The sequence below is a fragment of the Clupea harengus genome, chromosome 9 (assembly GCF_900700415.2).
Source record: "Clupea harengus chromosome 9, Ch_v2.0.2, whole genome shotgun sequence".
In the NCBI taxonomy this organism is placed as follows: Eukaryota; Metazoa; Chordata; class Actinopteri; order Clupeiformes; family Clupeidae; genus Clupea; species Clupea harengus.
Genome location: NC_045160.1, coordinates 5,240,764 through 5,260,381, shown reverse-complemented (window position 1 = coordinate 5,260,381; position 19,618 = coordinate 5,240,764). Strand labels below are relative to the sequence as shown.

Here is a 19,618-nt window from a genome sequence, read left to right as displayed (position 1 = left end):
TCCAGGCTGTGCAGCAGATTGTTTGCCCGATTTAAAAGCAGAGTCTTTATTTCTGCAAACTCCTAGGTCAAAGTGTCTACCTTCTGGGCAAGCGGATTAATCTTCCTGCATTTACCCCTACCAGATGCTTCCCGGGAATCAGGCCTATGGCGTTTGCCTTGTTTAGGAGACATGGCGCTGCGTCTATGTGCCGGGGGTGGCTCTAGCTGAGCCAGCCTCTCCAAACGTACAGCTAGACTCATGCAGCTGCAGTTCATGCATGCTAGCTCAGTGAGTCCTTGCCTGAGGTGCTCAACACTTATCGTGGCCGTCCTCTGGCTCAAGAGGGGCCCGGCAATCGGTGCATGTAATTAACATGTTGCAATATCTATATATATATATAAATATATATATATTAGTGCTGTCAAACGATTAAAATATTTAATCGCGATTAATCTCATTTATGTCATAGTTAACTCAAAATTAATCGCGATTAATCGCAAATTTGTATCTATTCTAAATGGCCCTTCGTTTATTAATTTTTTCCATCATTTTATTTTTATTTTAATGCCCTTATCAACATGGAAACGTTGATTGGCTTGCTTTATGCAAATGTTTTATATTATTGAAAACCAATATTGCCAAACAGGGCGGTACAAAATAAAATTATAAAGTGCACATTTCAGGTAAACAAGGACTCAGCCTATAGTGCAGTTAAACCATGGCTTAATAGTTTCTTTTTTTCAAGTTTGCTGGGAACATAGCAGTCAGGCCTCTTATTTCAGAAACAATGAACCGTAACAATTAGGTTACCAATAAAAGGTAAGCCTACTACTTCTTTGCTTTCAGCCAGCTGCCTGTTGACATTTTCAGACAACAGTGAAGCTCGCTTCTTTTGCACAACACAACTTTTAAAAGTAAACTTTCCATTCAGAAGCTTTTTATCATCCATTTCGCCGTATCGCGCTCACCATTCACTCAAACCGTAACGTTCGCCTACTACACAGTTTGCGAGGCCAAAAAGAATGTTTATCTAAAAAAAAAAATTAAAAAAATAAAAAAAATTAAAAAAATTCGCGTTAATCTCGCGATAAATAAATTAACGGCGTTAAAATGGGTTTGCGTTAACGCCGTTAATAACGCGTTAAACTGACAGCACTAATATATATATATATATATATATATATATATATATAGATTTATTTATTTTTGAGTGATACTTTACCAGCAGCCTTAGCGAAATAACACTAGGCCCTGTTATATAAGATAGGTTACTGTTTAAGAGCGAACACACTCCTCTACACAGTCACCTTAAACCAAATAATAAATGTTGAACGACTGAAATTTGCAGGGTGGAGAAACAATCACCCGCTCTAACTAGGCAGTTTATTGTGGGCCAAGCCTCAATAATAACCAAGCATCGAAATTAAACCGGAGTAAAATCCTGTTCGTTTAATTGAATGTCTTATGGCGAGAACGCCGCTTGCATCTTTATTACAACAATGGTACAAAACAAAAACTATCCAAGGGACTTCCAACTCGCCTCTTAAACCATTACTGCCACATCCGAGCGTGAACACTACACACGGCACAAAATAGTAGAGGAAAACTCACCTTTTCCCAGATTATACAACTTTGATTTATGATGCTAATCGCAGAGGGCGAGAATTTGCAGCTCCAACCTACGGTTTGTAAGACTCCCAACGATTAGCATGCGTTGCACTCACCTGTGAACCTACTCACCTGACGCGAGAAGATAATAAGGGTCAAGTCCTGGGTGAACGTGCCTTTAGTACCGGGGCAAAGGGGCATACGTCACCCAGGTCACAGGTGACTGTTGATACAAACACTCGAACTACACGTACACGTGATGGACATCCAGTGCTCAAAGCACCGCCTCTGGCGGTCAGTAGAAATGAAATAGAAGCGGAGGTTCTGCTTGTGCAGGTACTAGTGGATGTCAACTCTCTCATGATCTTCAACTTCCTGAAGAAGGAAGCCTTCAGGACGAACACCCGCTACATCCTCTTCGCCCATACACTCTTCATGGACTCATTCCTCATGGTCCTGACTGACCTGGCTCTGGTTGCAAGCTATTTCCAGTACGACATATCATGGATTGCCTGTGTGCTCTTCTGTATGGAGATGACGTGGTTTAAAACAGGGACCCCACTGACCCTCGTGGAGCGCTATGTGGCCATATGTATGTCTCTGAGGCATGCTGACATCTCCACGGCCAGGATACGCCTGGCAGGCCTGGTAGTTATTTGGTGGCTGAGTGCCGTGCCTGCGATGGTCATCCTGTTCCCGTCCTCTCCTCAGTGGAGGTTCTCATGCAGGCCACAACTGTCGTCTGCACGGTGGAAAAGCTCATCCTGGAGAGGTGGAAAAACCACCTGCACACCGCTGTGTTGGAAGTGTATTTCCTGTGGATGTCTGGCGTCATCGCCTTCACCTATATCAAAATAGTCAAGGCTGCCAAAGCAGTGGCTTCGGACAGCAAGAAGTCGACGTCCAAAGGCCAGAAAACAGTGATCCTCCATGCCATACAGTTGTTGCTGTGTTTGATTCGATTTCTCTGCCCCTTTGTTGAATCTGCCATACTTCAGGTTGATTTCATGTTGTTTGTTAAAATCAGATATTTTAATTTTGTAGTCTTTCTCATTGCTCCACGGTGTCTCAGTCCGCTGATGACTAGGGTGAATTTTCACCTATCAGCTGATTTTAGAGATGAGACATTTTTCTCTGTTTTAAGATGCTATGCAGTTTTCGGATTGAAAAAGGGAGTTCATCCTACATTCAAGAAAGCTTAGTCTACTTCCTAAAAACGTAAATTATCCATGTAGTAATAGCAGAACCAGCAATCTAATTTGTTGTATGTATACATGCACATTACATTATTTGAAATGTAATATTTCATGTTTGTGTATATGTATGCAGTGGCTTTAGCCATTCATGCCTGCTTGTGTTTTCAATCAGCTATTTGTAACATGGAAACTGACCATATATAGCTCCTTTGGACTATATTCGCTTTCTGGGGAGGCTTTTAGGCCTATTGCATTGGCTCAAGTAGAGGTTATTGTACTGACCAATCAAATGTAGGAGTGCCCATACATGCAAATTACATTGATTTAGAGGCAAACCAAAAAGTATAATGCTCACACACTTTCCATTGGTTTGGTCACAGTTTTGTGACATTTTATGCTAATAATAAACCATGATTCAGTCTTTCGAATAGCCTTTAAAACATGGAGTGGGCAAGGTAAGAGTAAAGAAGAGAGAAAGGAAGAAAGGAAATAAATAGGATTGCTGAAGTGAACTCTGCACTAACATGAAGCAGAGTCTGACAGCAGAGTACTTGTCTGACATGCTTTTGCTTTGTGTGTGTGTGTGTGTGTGTGTGTGTGTGTGTGTGTGTGTGTGTGTGTGTGTGTCTTGTGGGGTGTGAGCCACAAGAGCGCAGTCATCTACATACTGCAGCTCAAGGACCCTCACTCTGTGCAGCTTGGTGGTTGCTTGCAGCCTCCTGATGTTGAAGAGGTTGCCATCTAGCCTTTAACATATAGCCTATATGTTAAAGAGCACTGGTGCTAGTACACACCCCTGCCTGACCCCTGTGCACACTCTTGTCCTCCTATTGTCACCCTAGCATTCATGCCATCATGAAACTGTCGGAGGATGTTGACAATTTTGCTAGGGCATCCAAACCGGAGCAGGATGTCCCACAGTAGGTCTCTCTGCACAGTGTCGAAGGCTTTGGAGAGGTCGACAAAAGCCATAAACAGGTCTTGATGTTGCCCCCTGCACTTTTCCTGAAGTTGCCGGGCTGTGAAGACCATGTTGACTGTACTCCTGTTCTTTCTAAAGCCACACTGTGATTCTGGGAGCAATCACTCTGTGACGTTGTTGAGTAACCTCTGCAGCAACACCTTGGCCAGGACCTTACCAGCAACAGCAAGGAGTGATATACCCCTGTGGTTGCCACAGATGGTCTTGTCATCTTTGTTCTTGTATATGGTGAAAATTGTGGCATCTCCTGGATGCAGCTGTGAAGGCTTACAGCAGGATGGGGCTGACCATCAACATCACCAAAACAGAGATAGTCTGTCAGTGGAGCACCAACATCCCATCCACTCCACCCATCTTCAGCATCACTGATAAGCATCTGTCTGTAGTACCATCATTCAAATACCTGGGGAGTATCCTCTCTGAGGACAATAACATCGACAATGAGGTCCAGAACAGAATCAAACAAGCATCAGCTGCCTTTGGGACACTCAGGCACCAGGTCTTTCAAAACAAGAACTTATATCTCCATACAAAAATCTCTGTGTATCAAGCTGTTTGCATCACCACCCTCCTCTACAGTTGTGAAGCCTGGGTCACTTACAGCCGCCATGTGAAGTCCCTGGAGCATTTTCACATCCGCTGTCTCCAGCGCATGCTAGGAATCACTTGGCGTGACCGAGTGCCACACACTGAGATCCTCAGGAGAGCAGGCTGTAAGAGCATTGAGGCCACCATCACCCACTACCAGTTACGATGGATGGGGCACGTTATAATGATGCCCCTCTATCGGCTGCCTCACAAAGTGCTGTATGGCCAGCTCGCCCAAGGTCAACGCTCTACTGGAGGGCAGAAGAAGCGCTATAAAGACCCAATAAAAACAGCGTTAAAGAAGTGTAAAATCAGACCTGGGGACCTGGAGGGCTTGGCTGCTGACTGTAACACCTGGCGTCAGATGTGCCAAGACGGGACCAAAGCACTGGAGGAGGACAGGACAGCGAGGAGACAGGAAAGGCAAGAAAGAAGGCATAAAAGAAACCCAACCAAGGTTGCCAGTACCATTTACATTTACATTTAGTCATTTAGCAGACGCTTTTGTCCAAAGCGACGTACAAGGGAGAGAACAGTCAAGCTAAGAGCAATAAAAAGCATGGTGTAACAATAAGTACTACTTTACATGAGAGTTAGAAAACAACGACCTAGAAAAAAGGAAAAAGAAGTGCAGGAATGTAACTGCTGAAGTGCAAGTTAAGCGCTAGTCAGGTGCCAGTTAGGAAGGGAGGTGCTCTCTGAAGAGTTGGGTCTTCAAAAGCTTCTTGAAGGTAGAGAGGGACGCCCCTGCTCTGGTAGTACTAGGCAGTTCGTTCCACCAACGTGGAACTACAAATGAGAATAGTCTGGATTGCCGTGCTTGCACAGACGGCAGTGCCAAACGACGCTCACTAGACGAGCGCAGCGTCCTGGGTGTAACATTTGCCCTTACAAGAGCATTTAGGTAGGTGGGAGCAGAACCAGCAAGCACTCTGTAGGCAAGCATAAGTGACTTGAACTTAATGCGAGCAGCTACTGGCAGCCAGTGGAGCTCAATGAGTAGCGGGGTGACGTGTGCCCTTTTCGGTTGGTTGAACACCAGACGCGCCGCCACTATTACATACGCATGTCCCACCTGCGACAAGACCTGTGGATCCAGGATAGGACTATACAGCCAGCAGAAAACTGTGGACGTCATCATCGGCCTCAAGCAAGCAAGTGTGTGTGTGTGTGTGTGTGTGTGTGTGTGTGTGTGTTTGTGTGTGTGTGTGTGTCAAACTTACCTACATACATAGGCCTATTATGTGTGAATGCATGTGTATATTATATTTCATATGTGATTAACTGGTTCCCTGTTTAAATGGTGGTTACATCATGTACTTATTAAGTATGTATAATGGATAACGCACACAAATGTTTGAAATAAAGATAAATAAACCCTGCCTGATCCTGACGATGTTCCCTGAAAAACAAGTCCTTGTGATTGATATCTCAGCACAATTATACACTATTTTTTTTCACACTTTTTCTCATTTTTGCGCCGCCAGTACAGTCTGAGGTCAGTGCCCACCACAGTGGAAACATGATGCAAGCCTTAATGTTTTGGCCCACAAAGCCTTGCTGGCTCCGTCAGTGACGCACATCCACTGACGTCAACCAGTCTTGGCAAGCCAAGCTTGTTTGTCACACGGCAAGGCAAATATGGTGGCGCAATTAGGCAGAGCCCTTGGGCCTTGGGGTTAATAATTAACGAGGTTGTTAATGACTGAACAGGGGAGAAATGAGAGGAGCCTTAACGGCTCTCTGGGGACTGGTGCATTTGCAGGGGGAAATTAGTGGGACCCAATTAATGAATGTGTACAAAACATTCTTATTTTTTTAGCCTCAAATATGTGGAAGCCCCAGTAGATGAAGTTATTACATAATGACTATCTGTGAAGGCAGAATGACCCTTATCAAAATGGACCCTAGTGAAAGTGTTGACAAATTGTTTAGCTGTTGACAAATTGTTGCATAAATGTCTATCATGATGATTTTGTGATGCAAGAAATACAGTGACGCAATGACACTGAGACCCCTGCTGGCCATATATCAGTTTTGCACAGCACAGCAGGTCAGTAAGATTCCAGGAAAACATGTTGGCCCTGGGAATGCATACTGCAATTATTTCTAGGCAAAGAATGATATTGGATGACAACAACAACAAAAACATGACTCTTGATAAAATGTCTTGTTCAACACAACCCATGCATATTACACTGAACCACCCATTGGTCTAAATAAAAGACGTAAGAGCTGGTAAAATGGGGCGGAAAGTATGTCTTATGTTCTGACATCTTGCTTTCTTACAGTTTTTTCCAATCATTTTCACACTTGGTTCAATGCCATGTACACTTTCTCAAAACACTTAACACATCCAGCATATCAGTAGACTATGTGAACTAAACTGTGGATACTTTTCCATTGCTTAGATACAAAATGCATTCAATGACCACTTCTTGCAACTACAGCATTTTTTGCAGATATTTAGATACTCTATTCAAAACAGTTACCTTTCAGTTCAAAACTAGACAAAATTAAGATCACTGTAGATGGAAAGATGCTGTATTTTCACAGACAAATTCAATTATACACTTGAAATAAAACAGATTATTCTATTATTTTTGCTGACGTATTCATAAATGTATTCAGTTTCCTGATTTGTTTTGTTTGTTTGCAGCCTTGTTACCAACTATACTGTACAACTATACAACATTGGTGCAGCACAGCATTTGCGTTTGTATGAAGGAAAAATATAGATGTAGGTGTCGCTGAAGACATTTTCCCACTATAACTGCTGCATATGAAAGTCATGGGCCTTCAATGAGACAAAGTGAGCCAAAAAGGCAACTACAACAAACAAGTCTATCCAAAGTGATTTACAATAGCATGTAGATTGCCCAGGAATTAAGCCAGGTCAACTACTTGGTAGTCAACAACACTAACCACTGTACCAGTGATCACACCTGGTAATCTTGTCACACACAACTGCTATGTACAGTATTGTGACAGGCAAACCAACAGAAAAGTTTGTTCTTGGTGTCATGACAACATCTTGCCTTGAAATATTTGTGGAATATGGGGGATTTTAGGGGTGGATAAGATGTGCTAAAGATTTTTTCAAAACAGTGAACACACTTCTCAGAGAAACACACAAAACCTAATAGAATAACCATGTCAACACATTGCAGACACTTAGTAGCAGCCTACTGAAACTGCTCTCTATGTTCTAAATTTTGTCAGCACCTGTGTGAACTCTCTGTGCACAACTAATCAAGTAGTTCTCAACCTCTAAAGGAGGTCAATAGATTGAAGTTGATACCAAGCATGGATCGAGGAGGCCGCCACCAACAACCTCAGCAAGGACTAGGACGAACACAAGGAAGAGGCTGTGGTAGAGGTATAGGGGCCCCTGTCAGGGGACGTGGCGTTCGTGTAAGATGCTCTAATGAAATTAGGGCAACAGTCATTGATCACGTAGTCAATCATGACCTCTCCGTGAGAGAGGCTGGCCAAAGGGTTCAGCCAAACCTGAGCCGTCATACTGTGGCATCAATTGTTCATACGTTCCGCAATGACAATGACACAATTTCGCTGGCCTTTACAGTTCATTTACTGTACTGTGTTTCACTGTATTTGCACTCTTGGCAACAACCATTTCTATACTTTTGTAAAGTGTGTTGCCACAATACAATGCAGTACTGTAGTTTCACTAAAGTAATTTACAAAATATACAGTAGAATTCTGATTACTGTATGTTTACAGTATTTACAGCCTATTGCACTATTTCTACAGAATCAACACACTGGTCCACACAGATGGCAGGGGGAGAATGTTCACTGCAGAACAGATTTGACCTTTTTACTGTATATTGAAGCCTGTCATTTTGACTTCTTACATTATATACATGTAATGTGGAAAAATGACTGCAATAAATATTTTTGTGTCAGAATCTTTGCCATTTTGTACACAGTAGAACAAATGTGAATCAATGGTGTTGAGAGGTCCTTGTTTAGAATATCTTTTACAGTATTTAGCAATACAAAAACAGAACTACAATATTTTACTCTATACACATTTTGTGATTTCAAATACTTTCTGACAGTATATTCCCTAAGTTAGAGTGCTCAGTACAAAACCCAAATTGTAGTATGTTGTCAGTGGTAAAACAGTCAATACTGTGAGGGTGCTGCACAAAAGTTGAAGTGATGGTTGCAGAGGTTGATATTGATAGCTGTAGTTTGAATTTTGTTATCCATTGTTAAATAAATGAGAAAACATACATTTTCAATTGAGCACAAATTGTAGGTTTTGATGGAAATGTTTGGTTTTGGTGGGTGTGTGACAAGATTCTGCAAACATCATATGGTGTTTTGGTCATTTCATCTTCTGTTAAGGGCTGTGTGTGAGCTGTTTTGAAAAAGTAAACTGTGAATGGAAAAATGTGCCAATGGAGTCGAGAAAAAGTGTAACATGGAGTTGTCTTGAGGCATATAGCTGAATTTCATATTTACTGTATTTCATTTTATATTACATAGTTTATGTGTACGAGGTGTCATACCTGTTTCTTTTCTTTTGCAATGCAACAATAAACTGCAAAAATACAGGATACAGCAACAAATTAAATATGCATTTTGCAATGCTTCAGGTTGTCTGTGTTTTTTAGGTCATTGTACTTTGAGTGACAAAGTAGTCTTCCGGAGAGAGAACATTTGCTAAAGTTACGACAGCATGAGTCACTTTTGGGTGAAGTATGAAGTGTTTTGGTGGTTTTAGTGCATTTTGCACCAAAGGTTAACTGATATGCTGAGGTGTGCGTCTGTAAAGCCCACTGTGTGAAGACTTTGGAAAAAGTGTACTGTGTGTGTGTGTGTGTGTGTGTGTGTGCATGTGTGATGTGTATGTATGTCTCTGTGTGTGTGTGTGTGTGTGTGTGTGTGTGCTTGCGTGATTTGTATGTCTGTGTGTGTGTGTGTGTGTGTGTGTGCGATTTGTATGTCCGTGTGTTGTGACGTATTGCGACAACATGTCACAGAGTATCATAAAGCCCTAATGGGCTATTTTCCTGTCTGTTGGACTCCAAGGGAAACAGCTCAAAACAAACTGCCCACTTTGGGTTCAGCAGTCCCTGTTCTAGTCATCAACCCAATGCACCATGACAATAGCATGAAATTAATTTGTCCTTTGAGAAATCAAACTGCAAGTGACATGTTTGCACAGAGAAACACAAGTTGTTGGCTGCACAGCTGCTGCTCAGAGAAATGGATAAAGACACCCAAACCCAGAGCGCAGCACCCCTCAGACCCGTGTCCACACCCAGGGTAAGGCCTTGGACTGGGAGGCTGCAGAGTGTCCTCTACTCTTTGTTATGGTTCTTTTGGTTTTGTTGGATCTGAAATGGAAGGGTATTTCGTGTTCTGCGTTTATGTGTAATGAAATTAGAAATTGATGGTTATAATTCCTATAAAATATAAATGAATATAAAATTATTTAATGCCGTTTTTATTCAGTCATGCTGTATTTTGTGATATATATGTTTAATATGTGGTAATGTATACACATATAGTTTGTATGCTCATTGAATTTTAATTTATTTTTTCTCGATTGCTTTGGCACATTTTTCCATTTACTGTTTACTTTTTCAAAACAGCTCACACACAGCCCTTAACAGAAGAAGAATTGCCATATATGTGTCTATATAGTGTATGCATGTATGTATGTATGTATGTATGTATGTATGTATGTATGTATGTATGTATGCATGTATGTATGTATGTATGTAATGAGATTTTTTCATTCTTTGCAGTCCCCATCAGTAACACCTTTGTGTGCCACCCTGCATTATGCAGAACCTGACCAACATTCAGGTTAACGTCACGTCCGACCGGAGTGTGACGGTAATCGTGAAAGTGTGTGTGGTCATCCCCATCTTCAGTGTCTTCCTCTCCTTCATCATCCTCATGCTGCACACATTTGCGTCGCACCGCCACTTCCTGGAGAGCCCGCGCTACATCCTCTTCACCTACATGCTGGTGAACGACACCCTGCAGCTGCTCACCTCCGTGCTGCTCTTCCTGTTCGTCATGGCGCAGGTCAACTTCGCGCTGGTCTTGTGCGCGCCGCTACTCTTCTTCTCCACGGCGACCTTTCTCAACACGCCGCTCATCTTGGCCGTGATGTCACTGGAGCGCTACGTGGCCATCTTCTACCCGCTGCAGCGGCCTGCCGCCTGGCGCGCCGATCGCATCTGGCTCATCATCCTGGCCATGTGGCTGCTGAGCTGCGTACAGCCGGTAGTGGACTTTGCCATCAGCAAGCCGCGCAGCACCACCGACATCTTGACCACGCCTGTGCAGTGCAAGAGTTCCGTGCTGAACGTGTCGCTGGCGCAGACGCTCTTTAAGGTGGTGCTGAACGCGCTCTTCTTCATTGTGGTGGCCGCCGTCATCCTCTTCACGTACGTGCGCATCCTGCTGGGCACGCGCACGATGCGGCAGGACCGCGCCTCGGTGACCAAGGCGCTGCACACGGTGCTGCTGCACGGCCTGCAGCTGCTGCTCAGCAGCTGCGCCTTCACCATCCCCTTCACCGAGCACCTGATCGTGCTGCACGTGGGCTGGCTGCGTGAGCACATGTCCTTCCTCAACTACGTCTGCTTCGTCATCTTGCCGCGCGTGCTCAGCCCACTCATCTACGGCCTGCGCGACGAGAGCCTGCGCAGGCACATGCAACGATCCCCGCTCTGCTGCGCCGGCAGGGGCCAGCGTCCAGGCAGTGTCGGCCCCAGGTCAAAGGGCAAAAGCATTCGGAAGTGACCGGAAGCTCTGGCTGCTTTTACCTTTGCTACCTTGAGTTCGGACTACTGTGACTATAATGACTATTGTACAAGAGAATACAAAATGAAAATGTACACATTTGCAAAATATTTGAACATAAGCCACACTGTAGATTGACCAGTGGATGGTAGCACTGTAGATTGATTCATCCAACGATATAATAGACACGTATATACATACATGCATACGATTGTCTGTAAATAATCCTTTAAACATGTTGTCATTTAACTGCTTGCTGTTTGATATTTGTTAAACAGTGAAAAACACAAATGGGGCTGATTCAATTAGGTGTGCTTTTGCACATACTGGCTGACCCATCTGTTTAGTGGGTTATTCTATAGGACAATTAAATCCAACCATGTTAGGGGTTTGGGCTGTACAGGACAGAAACACTCACAGCTCAATGAAAATCGAAATTTATGATTTTTGTGTGTTTGTTTGTTTGAGTGTGTTTTTGTTTTGGCAAAGTCTATTCGCCATTGTTCTCTTCCGGTGTCCGTTATCCTTTACATGATAACACCTATCACCAAACCTGCTCTACTGATGGTAGGGTAATGCAAAAATTGCCACCTAGGAGTGAAACAACATGATGTCTTTTTAGTTACACTGTGCTTGGAATGATACATCAAATTACTAAATGACTATACTGAGCTTCTATACCCCGTGTGTAACCCGTGTGTTTCCAATGCTGCCTGTGTGCCTGTCAGATCCACACCTGCCCAAGGCTACCTCTGCTCACGGGTTTGTTGTCATCTGGGTTAACCTTTGAACTGTTCATCAGTCAGTCAAACATTTTGCTTGGTTTTGTAACTTCCACCACTAATATTTTGTTTCATGATGCATACATTTTTTCCCCCATTCATATTGGTGGTTTTGTGGTGCAAAACCGCCCTCTAGGAGTGATTAAATGTATTGCATCTTTGAGAAACACTAATTATCCACTGTAAATGAATGTAACCTATCAAATGTCTTAATGACCATCTTTCAAATAGCCTATGTATATCAGACAAAGAACATGTTGTCTGGTGTACAATTTCTGTTGTTGATATAGACCATATACTGTAGGCTATATGCTCTCAAATGTGTTTCGAACTATTACAGGCTACTTGCCATAGACAATGTGAGATGGATGATGCAGGCCTACTAGCAGTAATAAACCCTGCTGTGTAACAGATTATGGAAGAAGAATTCAGTAGAAGAAGAAAATGATGATGATGATAATGATGGTGACTATGATGATGATAGTGATCGTGATTATATCAATAAAACTAAATTATATCTATTTTATTGCTGTGTTGCATATTCTGATTGAAAAGCACTGAAGTGTGGTTCAGGCATACCGCTGTGTGGGAGAGCGAGTGAGAGGGGTGTGCTCTGCCGAAGTACTCACTGCAAGGACTAAGCGGCGCAACTGACTCTCGTCGGACCAGCGAAAGAATTGTGGATTGCTTGATTTTTGTTAACTTTTTCTAGTGCTTGTTAAGGTTTGTCCGAAAGCAGTAAGGCCTGGAGTATATATTGAACTACTTATTCTGTTGTGTCATCAATTGACTGATAGAAAATGTCAATCTATTTGAAATTTCTGACGGTATGGTTCGTAACCGGTCCTGTTGTAATTTCCACAAATGGTGAAATCTTTACGTCAATGATGAACGTAAGGCAAGCTATTGATACTGAAAGGAAACTTATTCATCATCTAAAATTGTACATAGAACAAGAAACTGAGAGATTGAGTGATATTCAAAGGTAAGTGCAATGTATTTTAAAGAGACCGCATCTATTGTCTTTATTTGGTAGGCTAATATTGACATGATATTAGACTGTGATCTCAATTATGCTCACTGTGATCAGGTTCTGTGTGATGTTTTCATTGAAAATGTGCGTATCTATTAAAAAGTTTTAAATGTCAAATGCAGAGTGTGTCTGCAATTCGTACTATTTCACCAAACATAAAACTATTCACAGTGGGTGGCATAGTGAACTCACTACACACGAGACAAGATGCGTAATATCATTCATTCCAGAGGTGCATGTTTCACGTGTTTTAGTTTACTTTTGGGGGCTGTGTGTGGTTGCATCAGCTGCAACTTCCGTGGGAATGTGTGTGCGTACACAATTTCCAGCCAGGACGCGCAAGAGAACCACGTGGATTACGACTCCGGTGTGAGCTCTCTAAAATGATTTGTTTCTTGATGTCGGAAAGACTGAGATAAATGTATAAAAGAAACGATGTAGCAAGAGATACAGCATCCTCCCCCTCCTCAATCCGAAACGTGTGACAATAAACCCTCTTGATGAAAAAGGTGAAATGAGAAGAATGACAGGTGATTGATATATTAAAAGCCACTGGTTCCGTGTTTCCAACAGATTTTATGCGAAGGTTTCTCAACTGCACAGCGCGGTCTACAGAAGACTGCCGGGAGCGGCTGCTGCCAACCCTTTGGTGGCGTTCACGCTGATCAAGCGACTGAACTCGGAGTGGCCCAATGTGGTCTACAGCAACGAAGCCCAGGAAAACACCCAAGGTGCTTCTGCTTAACAGCCCTGTCTAAAAAACACAACTGACACTAACAGCTGTCCCCATCCCCCTTCCAGGAACATCCCTACTCCATCTCTCCTGTTGCAGCTTATGGCCCTCTCATTATATTACATTATGGCTACTCTCTGCCTTTTGTTGTGTCTTGTTTTGGGGCTCAGCCCTTAGGTCTGGCTATGGGAGTGTGGAGGGGAGCTTGCCTAAGCAGGAGGATGTCCAGGGGGCTGCCCAAGGCCTGATGAGGCTCCAGGATGTGTACGAGCTGCGCGTGGAGGGGTTGGTCCGAGGACACTTCCAGAGGCTGACCAATCAGGGCAACACTGTCGACATCTACCGCCCCCCTGTGTCCATCCCTCTCTCTGGAGATGACTGCTTCCTGGTGGGGAAAGTAGGTCTGGTCACCAGAGATCTGGTCACCTCTTCACAGTGGTCAATTTCTTAGGAGGATGGCCTACGACATAGTGTCTTAATATTGAGGCGATAACTAAGCTGCATTATTATTATTAATCCAAAACAAAGGGGTAGATGGACTGAATTTTTCAAAATCATTGCCCAAATATGCGAGCCCTGCCTCTACATTATCTTCACTCTGTCAAATACACATCTTTAAAGACCTCAACTCTATTTTGCTTACTGTGAAAAATGTCTTAGGCCAAGAGGATTTTTTGGATTCCTCTGCAAAATAGTCTCCATCCTTGTTTCCACCCCGTAAATGGAGTTCCCTCTGTGGCAGGGCACGGCGGAGAGAAACCCAACACCAGGGCCACTCTAACCCCTCCTAACACGGGAGAATACCACAGCCAGAGGATGAGCAATGACTTTCTCATCTGCACTCTCTGACTGAATGCTTAGGTGTCTCACTAAGGAGGCTGTGGAAGTATTTACCCCCCAAAAAAACTCCCCCGTGCTTTGTAAGAAATGTGGGGGGTGGAGTTGATGAGTTTCCATTCAGACGGTGTTGAGAGATTCACGCTCGGAGTCCTGCTCGTGCATGTTCTCTTTGCCCAAATGCGAAACAGACGTCCCACAGTGTCCCACAACGATCGGCCTGGCTGTCTGCTGTGTGGACTCCTCTGCTACTTGTCCATGCGTGAAGGGGTCTGGAGAGCTCTCCGCACAGTAGCAGCATTGAAGATAGTGACATTTCCATTCAGCCTGACTCTATTCTCATTCTCCGGAGCTTCTAAGCACAGTGACCTTCACTGATGACTAAGTGAAGAGTGTAGTCTGCCTGGAGTTTCAGCATGTCTCTTCATGAGTCTGTGGTGACATTGTGGGACAAGTCATCACTAAGTCATAACCCCCACTGAACTGAGAAAAAAATCTGTGAACAGTTACAGCCTAGGCCTACTACTCAAAGCAATATGTCAGATTAAAGGTGTAGTCTTCGATTCTAAACCATTATCCTTTTTGTTAAATTCAGCAAATTGCTCCTCGCAGTCCGCATGCTGTCCATTCTGTGTACACTCAAAAAGCTGTGCACAGTCCTGGCTCTGGAAATAGGAAACAAATGCAGCTCAGACCGAGCGATAAAGGATTCCAGCCAATCAGCAACGTTGCTTATGTTATTTTAGATTGGCTGCTGAGTTCAAATATCAACAATCTGTCACTAGGATTGAGGACCTGACCTTTTAAGTATAATCGTCTATTTTGTTTTGCTTGTATTATCAAGCCATGCCAACTGTTACATAGTCTCAGAGAGAAATATGTTGAGTCTCATTTTTTTATTATATAGTAGTAGTGCAGTGGACAAAGGTCACATTAGACCGCTTTTAGCATTGTTTCTCTCCCTTAGCCCATTCTGAAACTGGTTTGTGGGTAGGTGGCCTACGACGTGGAGGACTACTACCACTCTGTGCCGTGGCTGGAGGAGTCAGTCCGGCTGTTCAGAGGGTCAGAGACGGTGTGGAGGCCTGAGAACGAGGGCAGTTTGGAGGATGCCCTGGACCATCTCGCCTTCTCCCATTTCAAGGTGGACCGTCAGGCCTGTGTTATATTGCATTATGAGTTCACATTGACACACACAGGGGAAAAGATTCAGTCCTTTGTCATATTGTGTCAATGTCTATGAATTCAAAATTATCACAGTATGGAAATGGGTTTTAGTGTGTCTTTACTAATAGAATATTTTGGATTTCATAGACAGCAGATGTCTTTGTAGTGTGAGCTGAATCTTTTTTTGCTTCTTTTTCAGACAGGAAACATTTCTTATGCACTGAGTCTCTCGCAGGAGTTGCTACGTCACGGTAAACCTTTCCAGCCATAACAGTTTAGCAGCAGCCCATAGCTTGAAAGAAAAGAAAAAAAACAGCAAAACTTTGGAAACAGCTGTATTTCATATCATGACAAAAAATGGAGCTGTTATTCTCCAGTATTGGAAATTGAAAGTTTCAAAGAAAAGTTTGTCTTTGTTCTAGCCGCTAAAATAATGATGCAATTCTTTCTTTTCCAAGTTTTTGTTCTAGCCAATATGACTCAAAACATAAATCATCTTTTCGTATAATTCATCAGATCTGCCAACAGAAATACAGCATCTTCACTGCCAATACTGATTGGGCTTATTTTTTATGAATTATGAGCTTATGATGGCTGCATTTTATAACCCCTATTTTATCAGCCAGTAATATCTCCTGGTTATATATCATATTCTCTCCCAAAGATCCCTTAAATGGACGAGTGCAGCTCAACGTGGAGAAGTATGAGAGGCTTCTCGTTGAGAATCCAGGCGTGACCAACGCTGCCAGTGCTTTAAAGAGACCCTCCACTACATATCTGAGGACCAGGAACACTTATGAGAGGCTCTGCAAGACGCAAGGATCTCAGGTACCCCCTCTGTTTTGCGCACAGGGGTACAACTTTTGAGATGTCATCTCTCATTAAACAACTGCCTCATAAGACTTCCTGTTGAGGCTATCTCAGACATATAGTTGCCAGGTGCCCACTTCTGTTTTTAGTTCAACAGCAACATCAAACACTTTCCATGTATCTCAAACAATGATGGAGCACGAGTGCCCTTGTTGTTGATTGGCAGGAATAGTATATGGCCCAGTCCAAGCCACTTGGCTAATATCCCATCTTCAGAGCCTGGACTGTGCACCAGCAAGTTTATTTGAGCGCAGACACTAGATTGACAGCCAGAGGAACATGAGGAATTTTTTTTCCTGAATTCAATGGAAAGTGTAGTGCATTATAATCAAGGACTGTACCTTTAATTCTGCGTGTGCAGATGTGTTATCTTTATCTGTGAGGAAAAAAAGATGACATCTCCGATTAAACAACATGTTTGCGAGGCTCTCTGTTGATCTTGCTCCACAGCGAATTAAACACCCTAATATAAGCAAAAGAAGGCTCAGCAAGTGACTCATCATTTTTGGGTATGCTTACATCATGGTGTGTTTGAACGCCATCTGGAGCCTGCCCACGTTTGTTGGCCGAGGTTGAGGATGAGGTGATGTAGTTTGCTGGGAGACGGTGAGGCATCGGGCACATGTGTTTACCAAGGCAAAGCCAGCTGTTTTTATGTCACCCTGCTCGAGCTCGAGGGGCTTTAATTAATCTCGCTTCAAATCTAACCAAGATGTATCTCTCTGGAAATAAAGTGAAAATCGCTTCAAATCATCAGATGGTATTTGCCCGTATGAACGAAATCTGGCCACCCAGTGTAATGGGTAAACAAGAGAGGAAATGTAGGACATATTTAGAGGAGGAAAAATAACGAGAAATAAAACAGCGGTGCCTTTCCCTCTATGTTTCTGTTTGGCTTTTCTGTTTTCTATGCAGTAATGAAGTTCATATGCTTTGTGTGTCGTAGCCAAAGCACTATGAGGACCCAGGGCTGTTCTGCGATTACTTCACCAATGGCAGCCCGGCGTTGCTCCTGCGACCTGTGAGGCGAGAGGTCGTGAGCTTACGGCCCTATGTAGTGCTGTACCACAACTTCATCACAGATGGCGAAGCAGAGAGTCTCAAGAAGGTGGCTCAGCCAGCGGTTAGTGTTGTCTGTCCTGCACCCCTGTTCTATATATTTTATGTATGTGTTATTTGTATGCGAGATGATCCAACCTAGGCTTTGGGTTTCTGTACGTCCTATTAGCTTAGTTAGCATTGTCATGAACCAAGGACAGTTTGTAGTTAAATTCATCTTAAGTCAATGTTGGCATAAGTGTTTATCATTTGCTAAATTCTGCTTTTCAGATAACCATTGATATTTTCCTTCAGTCAGTCTTATCTGAAAGATCTGATAGGAATGCTAAAACTCCCCTACATTTTTAGACATTATGTGAAACAGTCGTATTCAGTAACTATAGCAAGTTTGGAATGCAAGCAAGGTGATGTACAATGCCTTTACTTCAAAATCACTTTAAAGACTACAAATCTTCCTCGGCTACAGGGGTAACGATAGCTCCAACTACATTTTTGGTTATTCAAACATGAAAGTCAAATAATGTTGCGCTGGGGCAGGAAGCACACCGATGTAACTTGAAGGACACTTGGTATGTGTCCAAACTCTAAGCAGGGTCAGTTACAGAAGGATAACCTATTCTGCTTCCGGCCTTTGGTTGGACTTCTTTCTGCCCCTCTGAATTACCCTCCGCTGAAAAGGACAGTCCAGCAGCTCTCTTATGGACGTGGCTCATGGAAAAATATGTACTGCCTTTCATACCCACAGAGTAATTTATTGTGTCACACTGTGGTGAATCGCTTAGTCCTATCTCACGAGGATGGCACTAAAATTATGCCTTCTCGACGAATCTTTTTGGCTCCGTTTGGCTCCGTTTGAACGAGTTTTCCACCGTCCAGATCAAATGCAAAGCCCTCCACTTCACCACTTAAGTCAACATACTGTATGACAACACTCCTCCACCGTGATTAAAAACAGACTGGGCAAACTTCTCATCTCCTCTCCAGCTGGCCTCACCTAATCATCTGTTCCGCTTTGTCTTGGCTCGCCATCTCTGGTTATTAGCCACTTGGTCTTTTGTTCATTTTTTTTGTGTGCAGGCGGAGACACCAATCATTGATTTTTTTCCCCTTTGGAATTCTTTGGGTAATTTTCCTCTGCCGGCCCTTGAGTTTTCACACGACATTCTCATACCACTGAACATTCCCACACTTGTGGTGCAGAATTGTGGACTAAAGACTCAAGAATATTGTTACAGGGTTGTATCTTTGTAGCAAGTCTGAACAATGATGTGAACAGGCTCAGTTCATTACTGCATTCTTGATGTTGGAATAACGTGTTAGTCATATGTGAAGTCTAGATCAGAGGCCTTCTTTCTGTGTTACCTAATTGGATGTTTTCCTTTGTCATCAGCTGAGGCGGTCGGTTGTGGCGTCCGGTGAGAATCAAGCCACCGCTAACTATCGAATCAGTAAAAGGTACGACCTCAGCTATACCCAAGGAATCATTCAGGACTTTCCTTTTGTCTTCACCTTCTGTAAGATCTCATTAAGTATTAATGCTAGGCCTGGCTGTAGCTCGTGGTCTGGTCTATTGCCTGCCCACAGTGTGATTCTAGCATAGTTACCCTTATGTACGATCTAGTTTGTACTATCTTAATCCAGTATTCAGTACAGAAGCTGTAAGAAACAAAAAAGACTGACATCATAATACAGACAGTTTTGGACTAACCTAGAGATGTGTTTAGATGAAGGTCTTTGCCAAAACTGTTGATAATTAGCCTCACAGCTGGGTGATGTTGCTTCTGTGTGTGTGTATGTGTGTATGTGTGTGTGTGTATGTATGTATGTATGTATGTATGTATGTGCAGTGCGTGGCTAAAGGAGACAGCCCACCCCATAGTTCAAAGCCTGGACGAGCGCATTCATACACTCACCGGCCTGAACGTGCATCATCCGTATGGGGAGTACCTCCAAGTGGTCAACTATGGCATAGGAGGCCACTATGAAC

At 43.2% G+C, this 19,618-nt stretch overlaps 2 protein-coding genes and 1 pseudogene across 2 annotated transcripts in view; all 3 read left to right on the top strand.

Moving 5' to 3' along the window:
* Positions 1–1,950: 1,950 nt before the first annotated feature.
* On the top strand, positions 1,951–2,792 carry LOC105911158 (annotated as a pseudogene).
* A 7,386-nt stretch (positions 2,793–10,178) lies between these two features.
* Positions 10,179–11,150, top strand: or95a1 (odorant receptor, family 95, subfamily A, member 1). Its single transcript, XM_012839945.1, has one exon. The coding sequence runs from the start codon at positions 10,179–10,181 to the stop codon at positions 11,148–11,150; it is 972 nt and encodes a 323-aa protein (XP_012695399.1).
* Positions 11,151–12,381: 1,231 nt separating this feature from the next.
* Positions 12,382–19,618, top strand: part of p4ha3 (prolyl 4-hydroxylase, alpha polypeptide III) — a 10,593-nt gene continuing 3,356 nt past the window's right edge. The window contains exons 1-9 of the mRNA XM_012839946.3: positions 12,382–12,917; positions 13,539–13,696; positions 13,869–14,095; positions 15,530–15,679; positions 15,902–15,953; positions 16,367–16,530; positions 17,519–17,695; positions 19,022–19,086; positions 19,479–19,618. The exon at positions 19,479–19,618 is cut by the window's right edge and continues 20 nt beyond it. Coding sequence (XP_012695400.1) covers positions 12,733–12,917; positions 13,539–13,696; positions 13,869–14,095; positions 15,530–15,679; positions 15,902–15,953; positions 16,367–16,530; positions 17,519–17,695; positions 19,022–19,086; positions 19,479–19,618 — 1,318 coding nt within the window. The 5' untranslated portion in view covers positions 12,382–12,732. The remainder of the gene's footprint in view (positions 12,918–13,538; positions 13,697–13,868; positions 14,096–15,529; positions 15,680–15,901; positions 15,954–16,366; positions 16,531–17,518; positions 17,696–19,021; positions 19,087–19,478) is intronic.

Coding starts and splice junctions, on each gene's coding strand:
- or95a1 (XM_012839945.1), top strand. CDS start 10,179: ATGCAGAACCTGACCAACATTCAGGTTAACGTCACGTCCGACCGGAGT.